The sequence below is a fragment of the Asterias amurensis genome, chromosome 12, assembly GCF_032118995.1.
Source record: "Asterias amurensis chromosome 12, ASM3211899v1".
NCBI classification, from domain to species: Eukaryota; Metazoa; Echinodermata; class Asteroidea; order Forcipulatida; family Asteriidae; genus Asterias; species Asterias amurensis.
Window position 1 is genome coordinate 6897887 of NC_092659.1, and position 18153 is coordinate 6916039.

Genomic DNA, 18153 nt, shown 5'->3' on the forward strand with positions numbered 1-18153 from the left:
AACAGCGCTCGTTTCAATTCAATCCATGCAACCAATTATTTTTGCTCGGTCCCAGCTCTTATCCGAGGCTTGTAGACAAGTCGTAAAGTGAAAGATCCGTTCTGCTACAGCCGAAAAATTCTTTATCAGGTATTTTTTGTATGACACACACAAACGTCTTCTACACAGATCAATAAACTTACACGGTCTTAAATATACCGATTGTTCCCCTTAAAATAATACTTGCTGATTCGAACTGAGTAAGACAACGAATTATTACAAATTGTTGACTCGAGACGACAATAATTAATTTGACTGTGGCAGGCGGTTCTACCCACCCCCACCCCCACCCCAATACATTGTAGTATAACTGTACTCGGAGACGCCGCGGCCGGTGTCCCAGTGAGTGTCTGCCACAACCCCCTTTTCCCGGGATGGCTGCTGGAGGAGATTCAAAAGAGGGCGCTCTCAGAATTCAGTAGGCAGGCCTACACAGTTGGATGGCGGGGCCGGTGTCGCATGCAATTATTATGTCCTTTATGCAATACTATCCGGAGGACATTATTGCATATGCAATAAGTGTCCGCCGGACGTTTTTGCATATACAATCGTGTATAATCTCCCCCCCCCCCCCTCTAGATGTAAAAGAGTGAAAAACACCACCTCTTTACATTTCGAGTTGTCCAACAAAATTTAATGGCTCTTTGCTATAAATAAGAGTGGCGGTTATTTCATTCTTTTAGAAGGATTTCAATCCAGGACAGAGTAAAAAAAAACTCAAACTTCAATCTAAAAGAGTGGAAGACCACTCGAAAAAGAGTTGTCTCCAATATGGCTCTTCAACGAGTGTTTTTTTTTTAACTCTTTTGCATTGAGAGAGCAAGCAGAATATCCTGCCACACCGGTTTGGCAGCCAAAAAAGGCCGGCCTACCTGTGAGTTGTCCACAGTCTGATCTGTTCATGTCCGTATTACTTTTTATTATTATCTAGGGCGCCCTCAACTGACAAAAATGGTGATCACGTTTACAGCACATGTACATTCTGTGTTAAACGACTGTTTCCTGCACTTACTATTGTGTGTGCAGTGCATGGTGTAAATATGGATATGGATGCCAAAAGGTCATCCACTCAGTACACACACAACCGGACCGGCGCCTGTCTGTCATATAGCTCCATAAGCTACTTGTTTTGTACGTACTGTAAAAATACAATAAAACGTATTAATTTAATAAGTTAACACAGTGACAGAAAACTCCCAAAACGCACATTTTCTTCAAATCAAAATGACGACAGATATGAGATAAATAATGCAACATTACGATTCGCGAATCGTGAGTTTCGTGGTCAACATTTCTTCTACGTTTTCTCATCAATCAATCAAATCGTGGTAAGTCAGAATTAATGTTGATAGTGATACATTTATTTTTTCATGATGGTATTTATATTCTAGCAATTAGCATGACTAGCGTCTTTAGCGAACAGTATGTTACTTGCATTTTTTGCAAGCTGATTTTCCTTCTCGACATAATTTTATGGGAAGTGAAAATTGCAGTTGAGTAATCAATTATTGACAAGACCATGGTCAAAATGGAGGAATAAGTTTAATAAGAACAGTGCTTTTCATGATGTTGGGGTAATAATACTTTTGGTAATGTTGATGGATCATATAGAAGTCCGAGTGTGACACTTCCTCCCTTCATGACCTTTGCCACTTTGTACCCTGGACCATGATGGAGGTACGTGTAGGCCTGGACACTCGCCTTAGGGACAATTCGTACCATATAAAATATTTAAAACCGAGTTGGTCTATTCGTACAGTGTGCGAGGTACAACCCCAAAGTGACTCTGCTAAGTCACTTCGTCAGACAAGTCACACTCACTCCAAACTTTCAATTTAATGTGTATTCCTTTTAAAGCCATTGGACCCTTTCGGTACAGAAAAAAAAAAAAGTTCACAGATTTACAAATAATTTACAGTGTTTACAGAAGGTAATAGTGAAAGACTTCTCTTGAAATATTAGTCCATGAAATGCTTTACTTTTTGAGAAAACGGTAAAACAATATAAATTCTCCTTAACGAGAATTACGGATTTGTTATAAACACATGTCATGACACGGCGAAACGCGCGAAAACATGAGTGGGTTTTCGCGTTATTTTCTCCCGACTCCGATGTCCAATTGAGCCTAAACTTTCACAGGTTTGTTATTTTATATATAAGTTGTGATACACGAAGTGTGGGCCTTGGACAATACTGTTTACCGAAAGCGTCCAATGGCTTTAAGAGATATGAAAAACAGTGAACTGCATTGTGGCTTCAAGCAGTGAATTGCAAATTAGTTTACCTCTCTCTAATTCCAAGCGTCTGTTTACCGAAAGTGTATAATGGCTTTAACATGTTTAATAAGTTATAACTTAATGGTTGCATACTAAATAATTCTTAATGAATTATTAGTTGTTTTTGTTATTAATTAATGAAGCTGAAACTTCTACAAGTAAATTATATTACATTAGGCTACATTGTACATCTTCGTTCACTCAGAGCACTAGTTGCGATAAAGTAACCCTCCTCCCTGGCGGCCGTCTGGAGGAGGGTTACGTTATCGCAACTAACAGAGTAGGGTTTAATGTCATTTCCTAAACCTTAATCTAAAAAAGGTATCAAATCCTTGTAATGGATTATAATGTTTTCAAATCTTGTCTTTCATCAGATCATGAACACCCAGCAGTCGAACCATGGATTTGAAAGTTACATGAATCGGCTTTAGGGCTGCCATGAATCCTCAGCAAGGCTGAACAAACACACGTCTGAGAATCAGCGAACTTGGTTGCTGTTTTGTATTGTGCCAACATTATATCGGACCTCGATATTCTGAATCCCAGGTTGGACTACAGAGTCCGTGAGCATTGGATCATTCCGATCACTGACACTGTAGCTCAGTGGAACGAACCCTGAGTGATTCAAGGAGCTCTGTTTCCCTCACAGAGACCCCTGTTTCCGTCAAGGGCAGCCGGCAAAGAAAGGAAGCAATGATTGCAGGGGATTGGAGACCGTTTGTCTATGGAGGCATCGGTTCTGTTACTGCTGAGTTTGGTAAGGCTTCAAGGCATCAGAAACAAAATACCTGCCGTAGTGTCTTAAGGTCCGGTACTATACTGCAGCGATAACGAAAACGATAGTTAACGATCACGATGCAAAGAGAATGCCTTGTATTCGTCGAATTGCTCCATGTAGATTACGCACTACGCTCATTCAACCAATGGAATGCGTTCTCTTTGCATCGTTATCGTTATCGTTGGCGTTATTGCTGCAGTGGGACCGGGCCTTTAGCCAGAGGGGTGTCTTGGTGTATAATATTAACAATAATAATAATAATAATAATAATAATAATAATAATAATAATAATAATAATAATAATAATAATAATAATAATAATAATAATAATAATAATAATAATAATAATAATAATAATAACAATAATAATATTAATAAAAATAACCGTTTTTATAGGGCGCCTTTTGCCAAAGGATACAAAGCACCAGGTATCACATTATTACTGCAAGGAGTGGGACAAAGTTTTAGGTATAAGACCTTATCCTTAGCACCAAATAATGGTTTACAAGGTGCTGTGGCGCAATATGCTGCCAATCAAGCCAGGAGCACCGGGGCGAACCCCTTCTCTTTTCGATAAACCCCCCATGGGACCAACGGCTTTACAACCTATCTGAAGGACGAAGCAATGATTAAATGTCTTTCTTAAGGACACAAGTGTCACGGCTGGGTGGCTTTACGTTCCATCTGAAGGTTGAAGCAATGATTAAATGTCTTTCTTAAGGACACAAGTGTCACGGCTGGGTGGCTTTACGTCCCATCTGAAGGTTGAAGCAATGATTAAATGTCTTTCTTAAGGACACAAGTGTCGCGGCTGGGTGGCTTCTGGACACCCAGTTATAAATTTGGACACGCTGTCTTTTTTCTGTCATTTACCATTTTGACACACAGTTTTTAAGTATCCAGGAAATTTGGACCTGTGTCTTGGTGCGTAATGACGCACAGTGATGCTTTGCACATTTTACTTTATGCGGCTCCTTTTTTTTACGCGTTTAACAACTACTGCGCCTCGTAGTCGCTATAGTTTACGTATCACGGATTGAAAATGAACCTTGGTGTATTCATACCACGATAGCTGTGTAATCCATGATGGAATTTCAACACAGTACATCGAGAAATTTCAACCCACCTCCCTAGCAGGGGCGGTTCAGACACGGATAAAGCACTCTATCGGGATCAATCACAGTGTTGAAAAGTTGCAGTTGTTAAAAAGGTTAGTCCACAGTACACAGATTGTACATGTCCAACAAAGAGATTCTGTGCAGTGTGGGATGTGGAAGGCCTTTAACATCAATGACTTTATTCAGACCTATCAGTGACCCTTGCTCTATGTTCATGATATCTAATGTTTGCACATAACATTAGTAGCGGTTGAGTCCTGTGTCCAATGTCATAAAACCTATTATCACAAAAACCTTGCTAAGCAAAGACAAATATTGCTTAGCAGAATTGGTCTCTATCAGTATTATGGTCACAGTGGTCCAGTGGTTAGACTGCAGGACTTGCAATCACAAGGTTGTTGGTTCGAACCCCCCAAGCTAACTGCTGATTTCACAATGACTAGAATTATAAGTATTGCCGACTAATTACTGGATCACAATTTCTTGATTTGTGTTACAAATTCATAATCATCGGCGCTAAACCAGTGTTTGTTATGAGAGAGATTGGCTGTTGTCAGCTTGGTGTTTACAGTGTATCCATCCCCTTGTGGGAGTTTGCCGAGTTCCCTTGATGGGAAGATCATGTAAACAAACAAACAAAATAAACAAACAACTGGCTACCAGCCAATGGTTCATAAAGTCATAAACTTTACATTGTTGTGACTTTACATGTTGACCCACAGTGCCACCTAGTGTTTGCTTTTAAACCTTCCCCTTTTGTTTTCTGTAACAGCTTTATGAAATTGGGCCCAGTTTTGATGGTGTTATTAATAATAATAACCCGTTTTTATATAGCGCTTTTCACGCCCGAGGGGTGTCTCAAGGCGCTTTTACATCATTAACCCTGGTCACTGGGCCTTTAAATCATGCCTTATAAACCATCTCAGCTCCCTGGGGAGTATACAGCCTGTGCACAATATAATGCGCTACTCGGCTAAACCAATCACAAGAACCATCTCTGTCCTCACAGGTACCCATTTACCCCTGGGTGCAGAGAGAAGCAATTATAGTTAAGTGTCTTGCTCAGGGACACAAGTGTCACGTCCGGGATTCGAACCAACACTCTGCTGAACAGGAAGCATTAGAGCTTGAGTTCGGTGCTCTTAATCCACTCGGCCACGACACCCCACGATACACATTAGTCACTGTGTCAAGCTGGCACCCCATGGATTTACAATCTACAATTTAATGTAAAGTACAATGATGTGCAATGATCATCAGATCATGCGAGTGTGAGCAAGACCACCTGGGCCCACAATTTCATAGAGCTGACTCTGAAAGCAGAAAAGCACCAACAAAACGATGCTTATTTACCAGAATAAGGTTACCGGCCAAACTACCATGTCACAAGATGTACAGTTTGTGACTGGTATCCTGTCAGAGTCATCCAGCATGTACGTCCAAGGCCAAATTTCATAAAGAGCTGCTTAAGCAGACAATTTTGCTTAACAGCTGACAACTTTGTGCTCCAAAATAGCAAATAACTTACTAACATGTAGGCCTACAATCATGTGAAATCAATGTTTGGGAGGAAGTGAATAATTTAAGAATTGTGGATCTGTAATGTACAGTTGTTATGTAGGTTATGCATGTACATGTAGTGAAATTTACTGGCATTAGACTAGTCGCGTGCCTCAAATGGTACAGTAGCACAGTAGTTGAAAAACAGTAGTTACGACTTGACTGTTAACTAAGCAATCACTAGTCGCGACTTTGACACGTACACATGTAGTCGCCCAGGCTTCCTCTGTAAGTTACTTGGAATGTTTGCCGTCAATAAGTGAGATGGAAAGCTGAAAAATTTATGTTAAATATCAAAGTTCAAATAAAGGTCAATGAAATGCCTTCAGTGCGCTGGTATGGATGTCAATTGGTAGTTTATGGTTGTGTTAATGGTCGTCCACAAGGTCTACGTACACTAAGTACACCGTATTATACATGCACTATGGTTTGACAACTGATTACAGACACAGAAAAACAAACATTGAGCAAATTACACTCGCCTTAGAAACAGCAAGTTGTCTATACGTGTGTATATCCCCCCAGATATGTTTTCATACAAACTCAGTTTCAGGGACTGTGATGTAGTTTTGATATGAAAAACTCACAGTCTCCACTTGAAGAAAAGAAAATGGGTAAAGCACTGGACACTATTGGTAGTTACTAAAAAATATTTATTAATATTATGTAGCATAAAAACTTACTTGGTAACGAGCAATGGAGAGCTGCTGATAGTATGTACAGACCTGTATGCTTCGTTTTTGAAAAGGCAAGGGCACCAAGGCATTTTCTCTTTGGCAAGGGGCACCCTATGAGGAAATTGTAAATTTCTACTGGATCATTTCAAGGGCACCAAGGCAATGGCAGGGGGCAACGGAGGCAATTGCAGGCCTGTATGTATAACGATATGAGAAATGGCTCCCTGTGAAGTAATAGTATTTGAGAAAAATGTAATTTCTCACTCGGATAACAGACCCCAGGCCTAAAGCCTTTTTATAAGGGATCTGGAAGCACACATTTTTTTTCTTTCATTTCTCTCTTGCAACTCCTTTCAAATTCAAATATTTAACAGTCACACCTCTAGTTGTAAATTTTATTGTTCTCTAAAAGCGCGTAGATGCTTTTAAATTAGGCGCTTTACAAATTTCTTCATTATTATTATTATTTTATTTTTTTTATTATTTTATTTTTTAAAAAATTTTTTTCAGGTACCTTCCCCATCGATTTGACCAAGACTCGACTGCAGGTTCAAGGTCAACATACGGGAAGCTACAAGGAGCTCAAGTACCGAGGGATGACCCACGCACTGGTCAAGATCTCAAGGGAGGAAGGCGTAAAGGCGCTCTACTCTGGGTACGTGAAAGCTTGATTCGTTAAACCATTCATCGAATCCTTCAAAATCCACACAGGTTTCTTCTGAGTATGTGACACATTGATTCATAAAACATCTCATTGAACCCTTCAAAATCTACGCACACAGACCAGTATGGTGTAAGGGCGCCCTCCTTTGGGTATGAGAAGCGATGACCTGTTAAAACCACTCATTGAATCCTTCAAAATCCACGCACACAGACCAATAGGGTGTACAGTGGTGTAAGGGCGCCCTCCTCTGGGTATGAAAAACATTGACCTGTTAAAACCATTTATTGAATCCTTCAAAATCCACGCACACAGACCAGTAGGGTGTAAGGGCGCCCTCCTCTCGTATGAGAAACCTTGACCTGTTAAAACCACTCATTGAATCCTTCAAAATCCACACACACAGACCAGTATGGTGTAAGGGCGCCCTCCTCTCGTATGAGAAACCTTGACCTGTTAAAACCACTCATTGAATCCTTCAAAATCCACACACACAGACCAGTAGGGTGTAAGGGCACCCTCCTCTGGGTATGAGAAACCTTGACCTGTTAAAACCACGCATTGAATCCTTCAAAATCTATGCACACAGAGGTGAGGGTGCTCTAATCTGGGTAATTGTATCTGGGTACATTGTATCTGAAACCTCAATTTTGCCTCTGTGAAGTATCAGGCCTCATACCTGTGCGTGAACTATATATAGGACTAACCAATGTTGTGTTTTAATTCTGTTTTTTACCCATACACCAATGTGTGTTAGCACTGTATACTCGGTACTTTCCCCGAGTCCTGTGAAAAAATATCACACGGGCATGTTACTCGGGTGGGATTCGAACCAACGACCGAATTCACCCCCGATGCAAATTTAACATCTATTATAATGTTGTGTTTTATTACTCACCCCTCCTTCCTCAGAATCAGACCGGCCATCCTACGCCAGGCGTCGTACGGCACAATTAAAATGGGCTGCTACCACTCCTTTAAGAGACTCCTGGTGGAGAATCCCGAGAACGAGACACTACTCGTCAACGTGGTGTGCGGCGTAACGGCCGGTGTGCTGGCGTCATCTATTGCAAACCCCACCGACGTGCTGAAGGTACGGATGCAGGCGCAGGGCGCCAGTTTTGCCAACACCAGCGGCATGATGAGCTCCTTTGTGAACATCTTTCAGGAGGAAGGAACCCGGGGGTTATGGCGGGTGAGTTTCTGTCAAAACAAATTATGATCGGGGGAACAGTTTCATAAATTTATGCATACATGTACTTTATAATTTGAAGTATTCGTTAAAGTCTGTGCCATTATACGTGATTACAGATAAATGCACTCAGATAGTCTTGTAGTTAGATCTTTGCAAACTTCTTCCAAATCCCTGCCTGTGATTCTACCCAAGTTGGATGAATTCAGTACTGCACAGCCAAACCGCATAGCATAGAGCCAGGCGTACCAATCTTATCAGAGTCTGGGGTTTTACCCTAGTTTGATGGTATCAGTACTGCACAGCCAAACCAACCAAACTTAGCATCAAGCAAGGCATATATATGTACCAATCTTATCAGACATGTTAGAGTGAAAATAGTTTGCCTGAGTTTGATGGAATTGGTACTGCACAGCCGAACCAAATGCAGAAATACCAATCTTATCAGGGTACGACAGTTTTGAGTGAGTTTGATTGGATCCGACAAATAATACCGATGGGGATTATTTTTGCTATTTTTGGTTTTTCAATTTCTATTGACAGGGTGTGGTCCCCACAGCGCAGAGAGCAGCCGTCGTCTGTGGTGTAGAACTCCCGGTCTACGATTGGTTCAAAAAGTGGATTATTGACAATAATTGGCTGGGAGACACCATGTCAACTCACTTCATGTGAGTTTCCGATCTTTGCTTTTGTCCGAAAGGGGTACACCAAAATGTTGTGACAGCACTTGCCAGGGAATTTGGTGCTAACAATTGTTATCCCATAGCAGGCCTAGAATTTCAAATTTGAAAGGGAGAGGCCATTTTCATTTTGCAAAAGGCACTTCTATCAACAATCTTAAAGTCAAAGGGAAACTTTTGAAGGGGCACCTAGGCACAGTCCTGGGTCCTCTTTGTAATTCCAGGCCCTGCCAGGCTTCTGCCATGCCTTGAAATAACTCACTGCACCCACAGCAATTGTTTGAGTCCTCTCTGCAAGGTTCCTGTACAAATTTACATTTTCCTCATGAAGTCCGAGTTATAGTCGGTTGCGCGATGGTCAGGCGATGGAATCTTGATGCACGATCATAAAAAGACACGTTTTTTAAGCCTCAGTCTTTGGATTGCGCGCAAGGGACCGACTATAAACCGGCCTTTAGTGTGCCCCTCACCAGAGAGAAATTACTGTGCCCCTTCACGGGCGAAGTTCAAAGTTCAAGGCCTGTTGTGCACTTTGTGAGGGTGCTATTCAGTAACAGTTTCCTTCTGAGCAAAAATAATACGAACGAGGGTAATTTTTGTTCAGGCAACCACTTGCACTGTATGCAATTTTAAGGAACACCTTGGCAGGACAAGAGACGTTCTTCTAGACAGTAAAATTTTATCCCAAAGAAAATGATGATCAAAAAGTCAAAAGTGAATGGATTTTCTTATTTCAGATTGCCTGGTTGGCTTTAAATGATTCTTTTGTGACATGGCGCTTTAGTCATTAACACAATTTCTAGTGACTAGCAAAAAGGACCTACATGTACATGTACATTGTACATGTACATTGTACATGTACCTACTGAAGTAAAGAAGAGGCTTGTCACTTCACATTACATGTGTATATATATTGATGCTTTTCAACACTGAACTAGTCAAGCCAGCTGGACCACATGGAGTCAACTCAGACTAGTCCTCTGGTGATTTAACTGGTATTTGGCTAGCGACCTTCTGTTAAAAAAGAGAATACTTAAAGGCACTAGACACTATTGGTAATTACTCAAAATAGTTATTGTCATTGTCAGCATAAAAACTTACTAGGTAACAAGCAATGGAGAGCTGTTGATAGTGTAAAGTATTGTGAGAAACGGCTCCTTCTGAAGCAGGCCTGCCCTGAAGTAACGTAGTTTTCGAGAAAGAAGTAATTTTCCACAAATTTGATTTCAAGACCTCAAAATTAGATTTTGAGGTTCCGAAGTCAAACATCTGAAAGCACACAACTTCGTGTGACAAGGATGTTTTTTCTTTCTCATTAATATCTTGCAACTGAGACGACCAAATGAGTTCAAATTTTCACAGGTTTGTTGTTGTGTGCATACAACGTATGATGAGATACACCAAATGAGAAGACTAGTCTTCGACAACTACCAATAGTTTCCAGTGTTCTTTAACACTCTATTTTCTTTTTGTATCAGTGCCAGCTTTGTCGCTGGGTTTGCCGGAGCTGTTGCCTCAACACCCATCGATGTCGTCAAGACACGACTAATGAACCAAAGAAACCTACGAGGTTGCTCCAGTAAAGCTCAACACATCTACAAGAACTCATTGGACTGTCTGGTCAAGGTGAATATGAACAGCAAAAAATGCTTAGAACATGTAGAAGAATAAGGTTACCGACCGAAATACAATTTAACGTTTACTATCAGTGACTGGTGTCCCATTTCAATTCTGCTTAGCAGAAAATGATTAAGCAATATTTTCTGCTTACAGGCACTGCCATCGATTTCACAAAACTCTTCCTAACTTAAGACTTATCTTAGGACGAGTCCCAACCCTGAACTGTAGCATGCAGACCTTAAGATTAATCCCAAGGCAGAAAGAGTTACTCGTCCTAAATCGAGGTAAGACAAGTCCTAACTCTTTGTGAAATCGACGGCTGGACATCTTTGCTAATTGTCAAAGACTAGTATTCTCACTTGGTGTATCCCAGCATATTAACAAATCTGTGAACAATTGGACCAATTGGTCATCGAAGTTGCAAAAGAATACTGAAAGAAATAACACCCTTGTTGCTAAAATTAATGTTCTTACCTTGATTTCAATTTTCTGCCGCACTGAAGTGAAGAAGTGGCAATCCGCTGAAAGGATGCATGCCTAAAATGGGGGGAAAAAATTGAAAACAAATTTACTGAAAAATGGGGCAACAAAATTGAAAACAAATTTAATGAAAAGCGATTATGGAAACCTCACTATCATGTTAAATGTAATTATAAATATCTTAAGGTATGGCGCATAAAAATCTTCCTGATACAAATGTTAGCAGCTCTGCATGGAGAGGTAAGCTCAGAGTTCTGTGGTATGCAGAATAGTGAAATTGTGCCCTCTCTTCAAAGTAAAAAGCCCGGTTCATACTTCCTGTGAATGCAAATTAAAATCGGTAGACTTGTGCTGCGAAACACTCGCTGCGAAAAAACAGCCCTGCGACATCAAAATTTGTATCACATTAGCATTCGCAGGAAGTAAGAATGAGGGTTTACATCATTATTGGTCCCTCTCGTCAAAGAGTAAACACAAATCCACCATGAACAAATCGCATCAGTTGACTTGTGCAGAACTCCTCCTGCAAAACATTCGCTGCCAAAACGCCCGTGACTTCAAAATTTGTATCGCATTGGCATTGGCAAGAAGTAAGAGTTGGGGCTTACATCAATATTGGTCCCTCTCGTCAAAGAGTAAACACAATTCCACCATGAACAAATCGCATCAGTTGACTTGTGCAGAACTCCTCCTGCAAAACATTCGCTGCCAAAACGCACCTGTGACTTTGTATCGCATTTGCATTCGCAGGAAGGATGAAACGGGCTTTACATCCTTAATGTGCCCCCTCTTCAAGGAGTGAACATCTTTTTAACATAGGAGTTCACTTCTTACTTCTACTTTTTCAGACGTTCAAGTACGAGGGATTCTTCGCTCTGTATAAAGGCTTCATACCAACGTGGGTGAGACTTGGACCTTGGAATATTATTGTATCCTTTTTGTTTGATGAGTTTAAAGCCATTATACCCTTTCGGTACAGGACAAAAAAAAAGTTCACAGATTTACAAATAATTTACAGGGTTTACAGAAGGTAATGGTGAAAGACTTCTCTTGAAATATTGTTTCATGAAATGGGTTACTTTTTGAGAAAACATTAAAACAATATAAATTCTCGTTAGCGAGAATTACGGTTTTATTTTAAACACATGTCATGACACAGCAAAACGCGCGGAAACAAGAATGGGTTTTCCCGTTATTTTCTCCCGACTCCGATGACCGATTGAACTTAAATTCTCACAGGTTTATTTTATATATTAGTTGTGATACACAAAGTGTGGGACTTGGACAATACTGTTTACCGAAAGTGTATAATGGCTTTAAAGTGGGGAAGGATCGTAGTAACTTTGTTATGCCCAAAGTACAAGGAAACCTTCAACTGAAATTAAAACTTAGTAATACCGAACAATTGTATTGTCTTCCTTAATATTGGATGTCACCAGTTTTTTATTACATACGAGCAGATGAAGAAGCTTCCGTTATGATGCGGTCACATCCTGTCAAGCGAGGGCCTGCCTTGAGGGTGCACAAACAAAAATGAAATCTTGCCTTGAAGTAGAGTGCGTGGACGTCTACAACACTGCAACTCCTACCTGCAGAGAACAACTCTTATGTTAGGGAAAACAGATTGATCAACATATTTTTTTACAAAAAAACTAAAAATCAGGTTTTGATGGGAGAAATTGTTTAGGTTCTGATTAGGACCAGATATGAGGTGGAATCTTTGTCAAGTTTAAAAAACATTGGCGAGTATTCAGGAGTTCAGGGAGTTCAGGGAGTTCAGAGGTCACAAGACAGAGTAGCACAAGCAAAGAATTGGCGCTTACAGATCAGGGACATCAATGAGAGAATACAGGTTCTGATAACTAGACAGAATATGAAGTGGATCTTTGTCAAGTTTGGAAAAACATTGGCGAGTGAGAAGGAATCTAGGAATTCAAAGGTCACAGAAGAGAGTAGGGTCTAGTGTCATGGCTCTGTCTACTGCTAAGCGAAGAATTGGCGCTTACAGAAGCAGGGACATCAGCCTGGACGACCAGTCAACTAGTGTCAAAGTCATAACTATTAAATGCCATGTCAGGTCGAGACTGCTGCTTTCTGGTCAACCACGCTGCAATGATTACTGAAAAGTGGTTGCGACTAGCATCAAGGAAATGAATTGTTGCTTTAGAAGCAGGGTCATTGGCTCTTGCCTCTCAAGCGTATTGGTGTGTAATGCAGGTAACAGAACCAAGTGCACTTATCGTAAAGAGACTGGGTGTACTTCGTGTTCCTGGTTTGATCGGCTGCAAATTATACAAATATTGACTGCTTCGAGTGCTATGGTTAAAACTACGACAACCGAGGTGATCCCCGAGCGTTCTATTTTTCCGAGGCGCAGCTGAAAATGGAACGGTCCAGGGATCACCGTAGGAGTCGTTGGTTTAACCATAGCACGAGTTAAAGCAGTCAATATTTGTTACACATATGCACAACTGATTGGGTTGGAGGTGGTTAAAAAGACGTCTGGGTACTGCACGTCGCCGGACTATCACACGGCAAAGGTCGCACTATCAGAACGGCAAACGATGCACTATCACACGGCCGCCGTCTTGTAAAAGTGAGACATATCATGTGATGCGATCTTAACCAATGAAAAGGCAGAACATTTGTAAGGGGTGTTATAATACACCACAGCACCTTGTAAACCAACATGGTGCTAGATGGATTAGGTCTTGAAATTACAAAACAGTGCTCTGCTTACCTTGCATGAATAATACTGAATGTTGAAAGGTCTTAAAGGAACACGTTGCCTTGGATCGGACGAGTTGGTCTATAAAAAAGCGTTTGTAACTGTTTTTTATAAAATGCATATGGTTTGAAAGATGTTTTAAAAGTAGAATACAATTAACCACACAAATTTGCCTCGAAATTGCACGGTTTTCCTTTTACGGTGCGAACTAGCGCGGTCGGCCATTTATGGGAGTCAAACATTTGACTCCCATAAATGGCTAACCGTGTAAGTCGATGAGGTGTGGATCATTGTATTCTACTCATAGGGCCTATGCATTTTGTAACAAACGCTTTTCAAAGACCAACTCGACCGATCCAAGGCAACGTGTTCCTTTACTGTCACTGAGTGGATTTGAGCGCTATATATAAGAAGCCACTATGTATCATTATTTGAATCATTATTTGACAAATTAACAGGGAATTTTTTGCTAGTGCGCCGAACCTTTATGTTACTAGGAATTCTTTGCTAACACATATTGATGTTTTCTTCCATTGGGCTGTGTGCAAAATCACACTTGCTGGAAGTCCAGAGTAGGCTGGGCGACTAGTGAAATTTACTTCTCGACTAGTCGCAACTTTGAAACTATTAATGACTATTTTGTAATTCCCAAGATGCATTGGGACATAATGCCATGAATGTTTGCCGCAGGCGCAATAGTAAAATTCACGCTAAAAGGATTGAAGGATTGTTTCACTGATGTTTGATTGTGTTTAATTCGTGTAAGTAAATTGTCTTGAAAAGTCATGAGCGTCACAATTGGTTTTCCAAACAGGGTGTCACAACTATTTTTGTAGTAATCGTGACTATTTTTGTAGTAGTCGTGGCAGCATGATTAACCGAGTAGTTGAAAAACGGTAGTAGCGACTCGACTGAGCAACCTATAGTCACGACTACGACACAAGTCGCACTAATCGTCCAGACTTAGTCCAGGGTCCGTGTTTCTTTTATTAACAAGTGATGTCACAAGTCACATGTTCTATACACTTCCCCATTGGATGAAGGTTTTTTGTGTTACTGACAGCTGGTCACAACAATTTTTTTTTTTTTTTTTTTTTTTTTTAGTTTGGTCTGTATATTTATGGTTTAACTAAAATATTAATAAGTGAAGGAACTTTTGTGAAAGATAACAATATTTGTTAATATTGACATGTTTTGATGGTTTGTATATACTTTGTACTTCAGTTCAATTTATTTTACAAGCTTTTTTGTCGCTGTATGTAGATTATGCAGCATGTTTTGTTCTCCAGAGGAAGCCTTCTCAGTAATTGCTAATGTTATATTAAAGAAACTCTAGGTTTGTCTATGCGAGACTCCAAAACCAAAACTTATTTTTATTCGACTTCAAACATTTGCTGCGTTTTATAAATGGACAGCCTTGAGTTGGCAAAAATCATTGCTCAGTAATTGCAACGACATTTCAAACTTGCGCTGTGATTTTTTTAATGGATAGCCTTGAGTTAGCGGAAGGTGTGTTCAAATAATATTCTTAGTTCGGAGTCAGTAATTGCAACGGATTGAACTGCATACACATGTAGGTTTGAAATTGTTTTAATTTGCAGAGACGGCTGTCCAATAGTTGGCCAAACAAATAAATACTGTGTGCCGTGATGAAGCCAATTTCATATATATTTACCAACACAAACAAAATATGTTGGATATCAACAACAAGGGACATTCAGGCCTGATACTTCACAGAGGTAACGGAGGCGCTTGCCTCCATGCCCCCTGGTCATTGCCTTGGTGCCCTTGAAATGCTCCAGTAGAATTTACAACTTCCCAATAGGGTGCCCTTTACCAATGAGAACATGCCTCGGTGCCCCGGCCCTTTCAAAAAAACGAAGCATACAGGCCTGGACATTTCTATAGTGCCAGTGTCTGCCAATTTTGACGCTTGCATGAACATTATTACATTAGCTTATTTTATCTGGGCATAGTTTCATAAAGCCTGTTTAGCATGAAATTCTGCTAAGCACAGAAAAATCATGCTTGGCAAAATCAGGTTACTGGCCAACATCCCATATCACATACAATGTTGCGACATGTGCCCCACTCATTTTTGCTTAGCAAAGAAATTGTTTAAGCAGTAACAGCTATGAAATTGGACCCATGGCGTGCAATGTTTTGTGTAGTTTCTTTATAATATAAAACAGGTGCATGGGTAATTTAATCCATTTTAATTAATGTTGACATGAATATGACCCAATTTATTAAAAACAAACGGCACAGGTTTTACCAGCCAAAACTGGTTACCACCAGAAATACCAGAGTACTGTACTTCTCTTTGGGGCTGTTCTTCTCTTTGGGGCTGTTCTTTTCTACTTCTTTGTTGGGTGTTTTAAATAATATAATATTTTTTAAGGATGTTATTTTAGAAATAACTCGTATTTTATAAAGAAAAAAGTTCTAGTTTTTCTTCTACTATCATGACTATACATGACATACTTTGGATTGGAGGTAAAATTAAATTTAATTTTTTGTTTGCTGTATTTATGCAAAGTTGAAGATGGCCTTGCAGGCACTGGACACTATCATGACTATTAGTTATTGTCAAAGACACGTGTTCTCACTTGGTGTATCCCAACACATGCCCAATAAATAAATGTGTGAAATTTTTGACTCAATTGGTGGTCATGGTAGTTGCAAGAGAATAATGAAAGAAAAACACCCTTGTTGCACTTTTCATTTGTGTCCTTTCAGATGCCTAATCAAAGGCTTCAGGGCCCGAAGTCTACGAGTTGCTAATTTTTCATTTGGATTGTTTTACTGACTAATTACTAAAGCAATTTTGTATGCATTGCATGTTGCCAATTGGCACATACACGTGGTAAAGTGGTTAAAAAAAACCATGATTTACACCCATACAGGGGTGGGTAGGTGTACACATTCAAACTGGGTACGGTACATACAGTATGCAGGGATGTGATTACTCTGGAATTTTCTCCCGATTTCAGTATTTTTTCTTCTTCGAAATCTCCATGTGCCATTTCAGTCGCCAAAAGACAGAAACACTCCGTAGTTTTGTACATGTGTTTCTGATTTCTGCAAATCTCCTGATTTGTAACATCCGAAATAAATGGGGAACTCCAAACCATCAAGGCATTTTCAGCAGCCATGATACTTGTGCTGCTTATTTACACAATGTACATGTTAATCAGATAATTAAATAACCTGGATAAAGCCTACACCATGTGCAAATGTACAAACATGTACATGTCGGTCAGCCTTTGTATTCGATAAAATATTTCTACTTTTTTCAAGGACCAGGAAATCGGAAAAATTGTGGTTAGAGACACTAGACACTGTAAGTAATTGTCAAAGACCAGTCTTCTCACTTGGTGTATCTCAACATGCATAAAATAACAAACCTGTAAAAATTTGAGCTCAATTGGTCTTGGAAGTTGCGAGATAACAATGAAAGAAAAAAAAAACGAAAACGTGTGCTTTTAGACGATTGATTTCAAGACCTTAAAATCTAATTATGGAGGTCTCAAAAATCAAGTTTGTAAAACAATGCAATTTCTTGGCATATTTGTGTGGATCATTGTATTCTAAAAACATCTTTCCAACCATATGCATTTTATAGCGACGGTTTTATACAAACACTTTTTGTAGACCAACTCGTCCGATCCAAGGCAAGTGTTCCTTTAAAGGGTGTATGTACTTTTTGTAGGACAAAAAACACAATGTCCACAGATTTACACTAAACTTACACAGTTTGAAGATAATGATAGTGGAAAGCTTCCCTGAAAATATTACGTGCTGAGGTGCTCTAGTTTTTGGGAAACGAGTAAAATAATGTCATGAAAATAATTTTCGTCTCATGGGATGAAAATTATTTTAAGCATTTACAAACGTACTTTCATGACATTGTTTTACTCATTTCTCAAAAACTGCATTACTCAGTAAGTAATATTTGAAGGGAAGCTTTCCTCTATAATTATCTTTAAACCCTGTGAGTTTAATGTAAATCTATTGACATTTTAAGTACCCAAATCCTTTAAGCCTACACTATGTGCACATGTAGGTAAGCCTTTGTGCTCGATGCAATATTCCTACTTTTTTCAAACTGTCGAAGGTCCAAATATTTGGCCTGGTTTAGGAAATGGTATATTCGTGAAATCTCATCCCTACGTATAACAAAGGGGTCAATAAGTTACCTGAATGTGTTAAAGACCCCAGTTTGAAAGTGTGTACAGACCAAAGAAGGATGTTGCCAAAAAGTACAAACAAAAGAGGAACAATAGCCTCTACTTGTTTTTAAATCATCTTGAAAGATGGGTAATCGTTGGTTACAAGGCATGT

The 18153-nt window shown here is 39.7% G+C and overlaps 1 protein-coding gene across 1 annotated transcript; it reads left to right on the forward strand.

Moving 5' to 3' along the window:
- The first annotated feature begins 1026 nt into the window (after positions 1-1026).
- LOC139944845 (kidney mitochondrial carrier protein 1-like) lies at positions 1027-18053 on the forward strand. The gene is made up of 8 exons (XM_071941978.1): positions 1027-1367; positions 2690-3072; positions 6959-7103; positions 8022-8304; positions 8845-8969; positions 10460-10607; positions 11930-12010; positions 12521-18053. Exons 2-8 carry the CDS (start codon positions 3009-3011, stop codon positions 12560-12562), a joined length of 888 nt encoding a protein of 295 aa, XP_071798079.1. The 5' UTR covers positions 1027-1367; positions 2690-3008; the 3' UTR covers positions 12563-18053.
- The last annotated feature ends 100 nt before the right edge of the window (positions 18054-18153 follow it).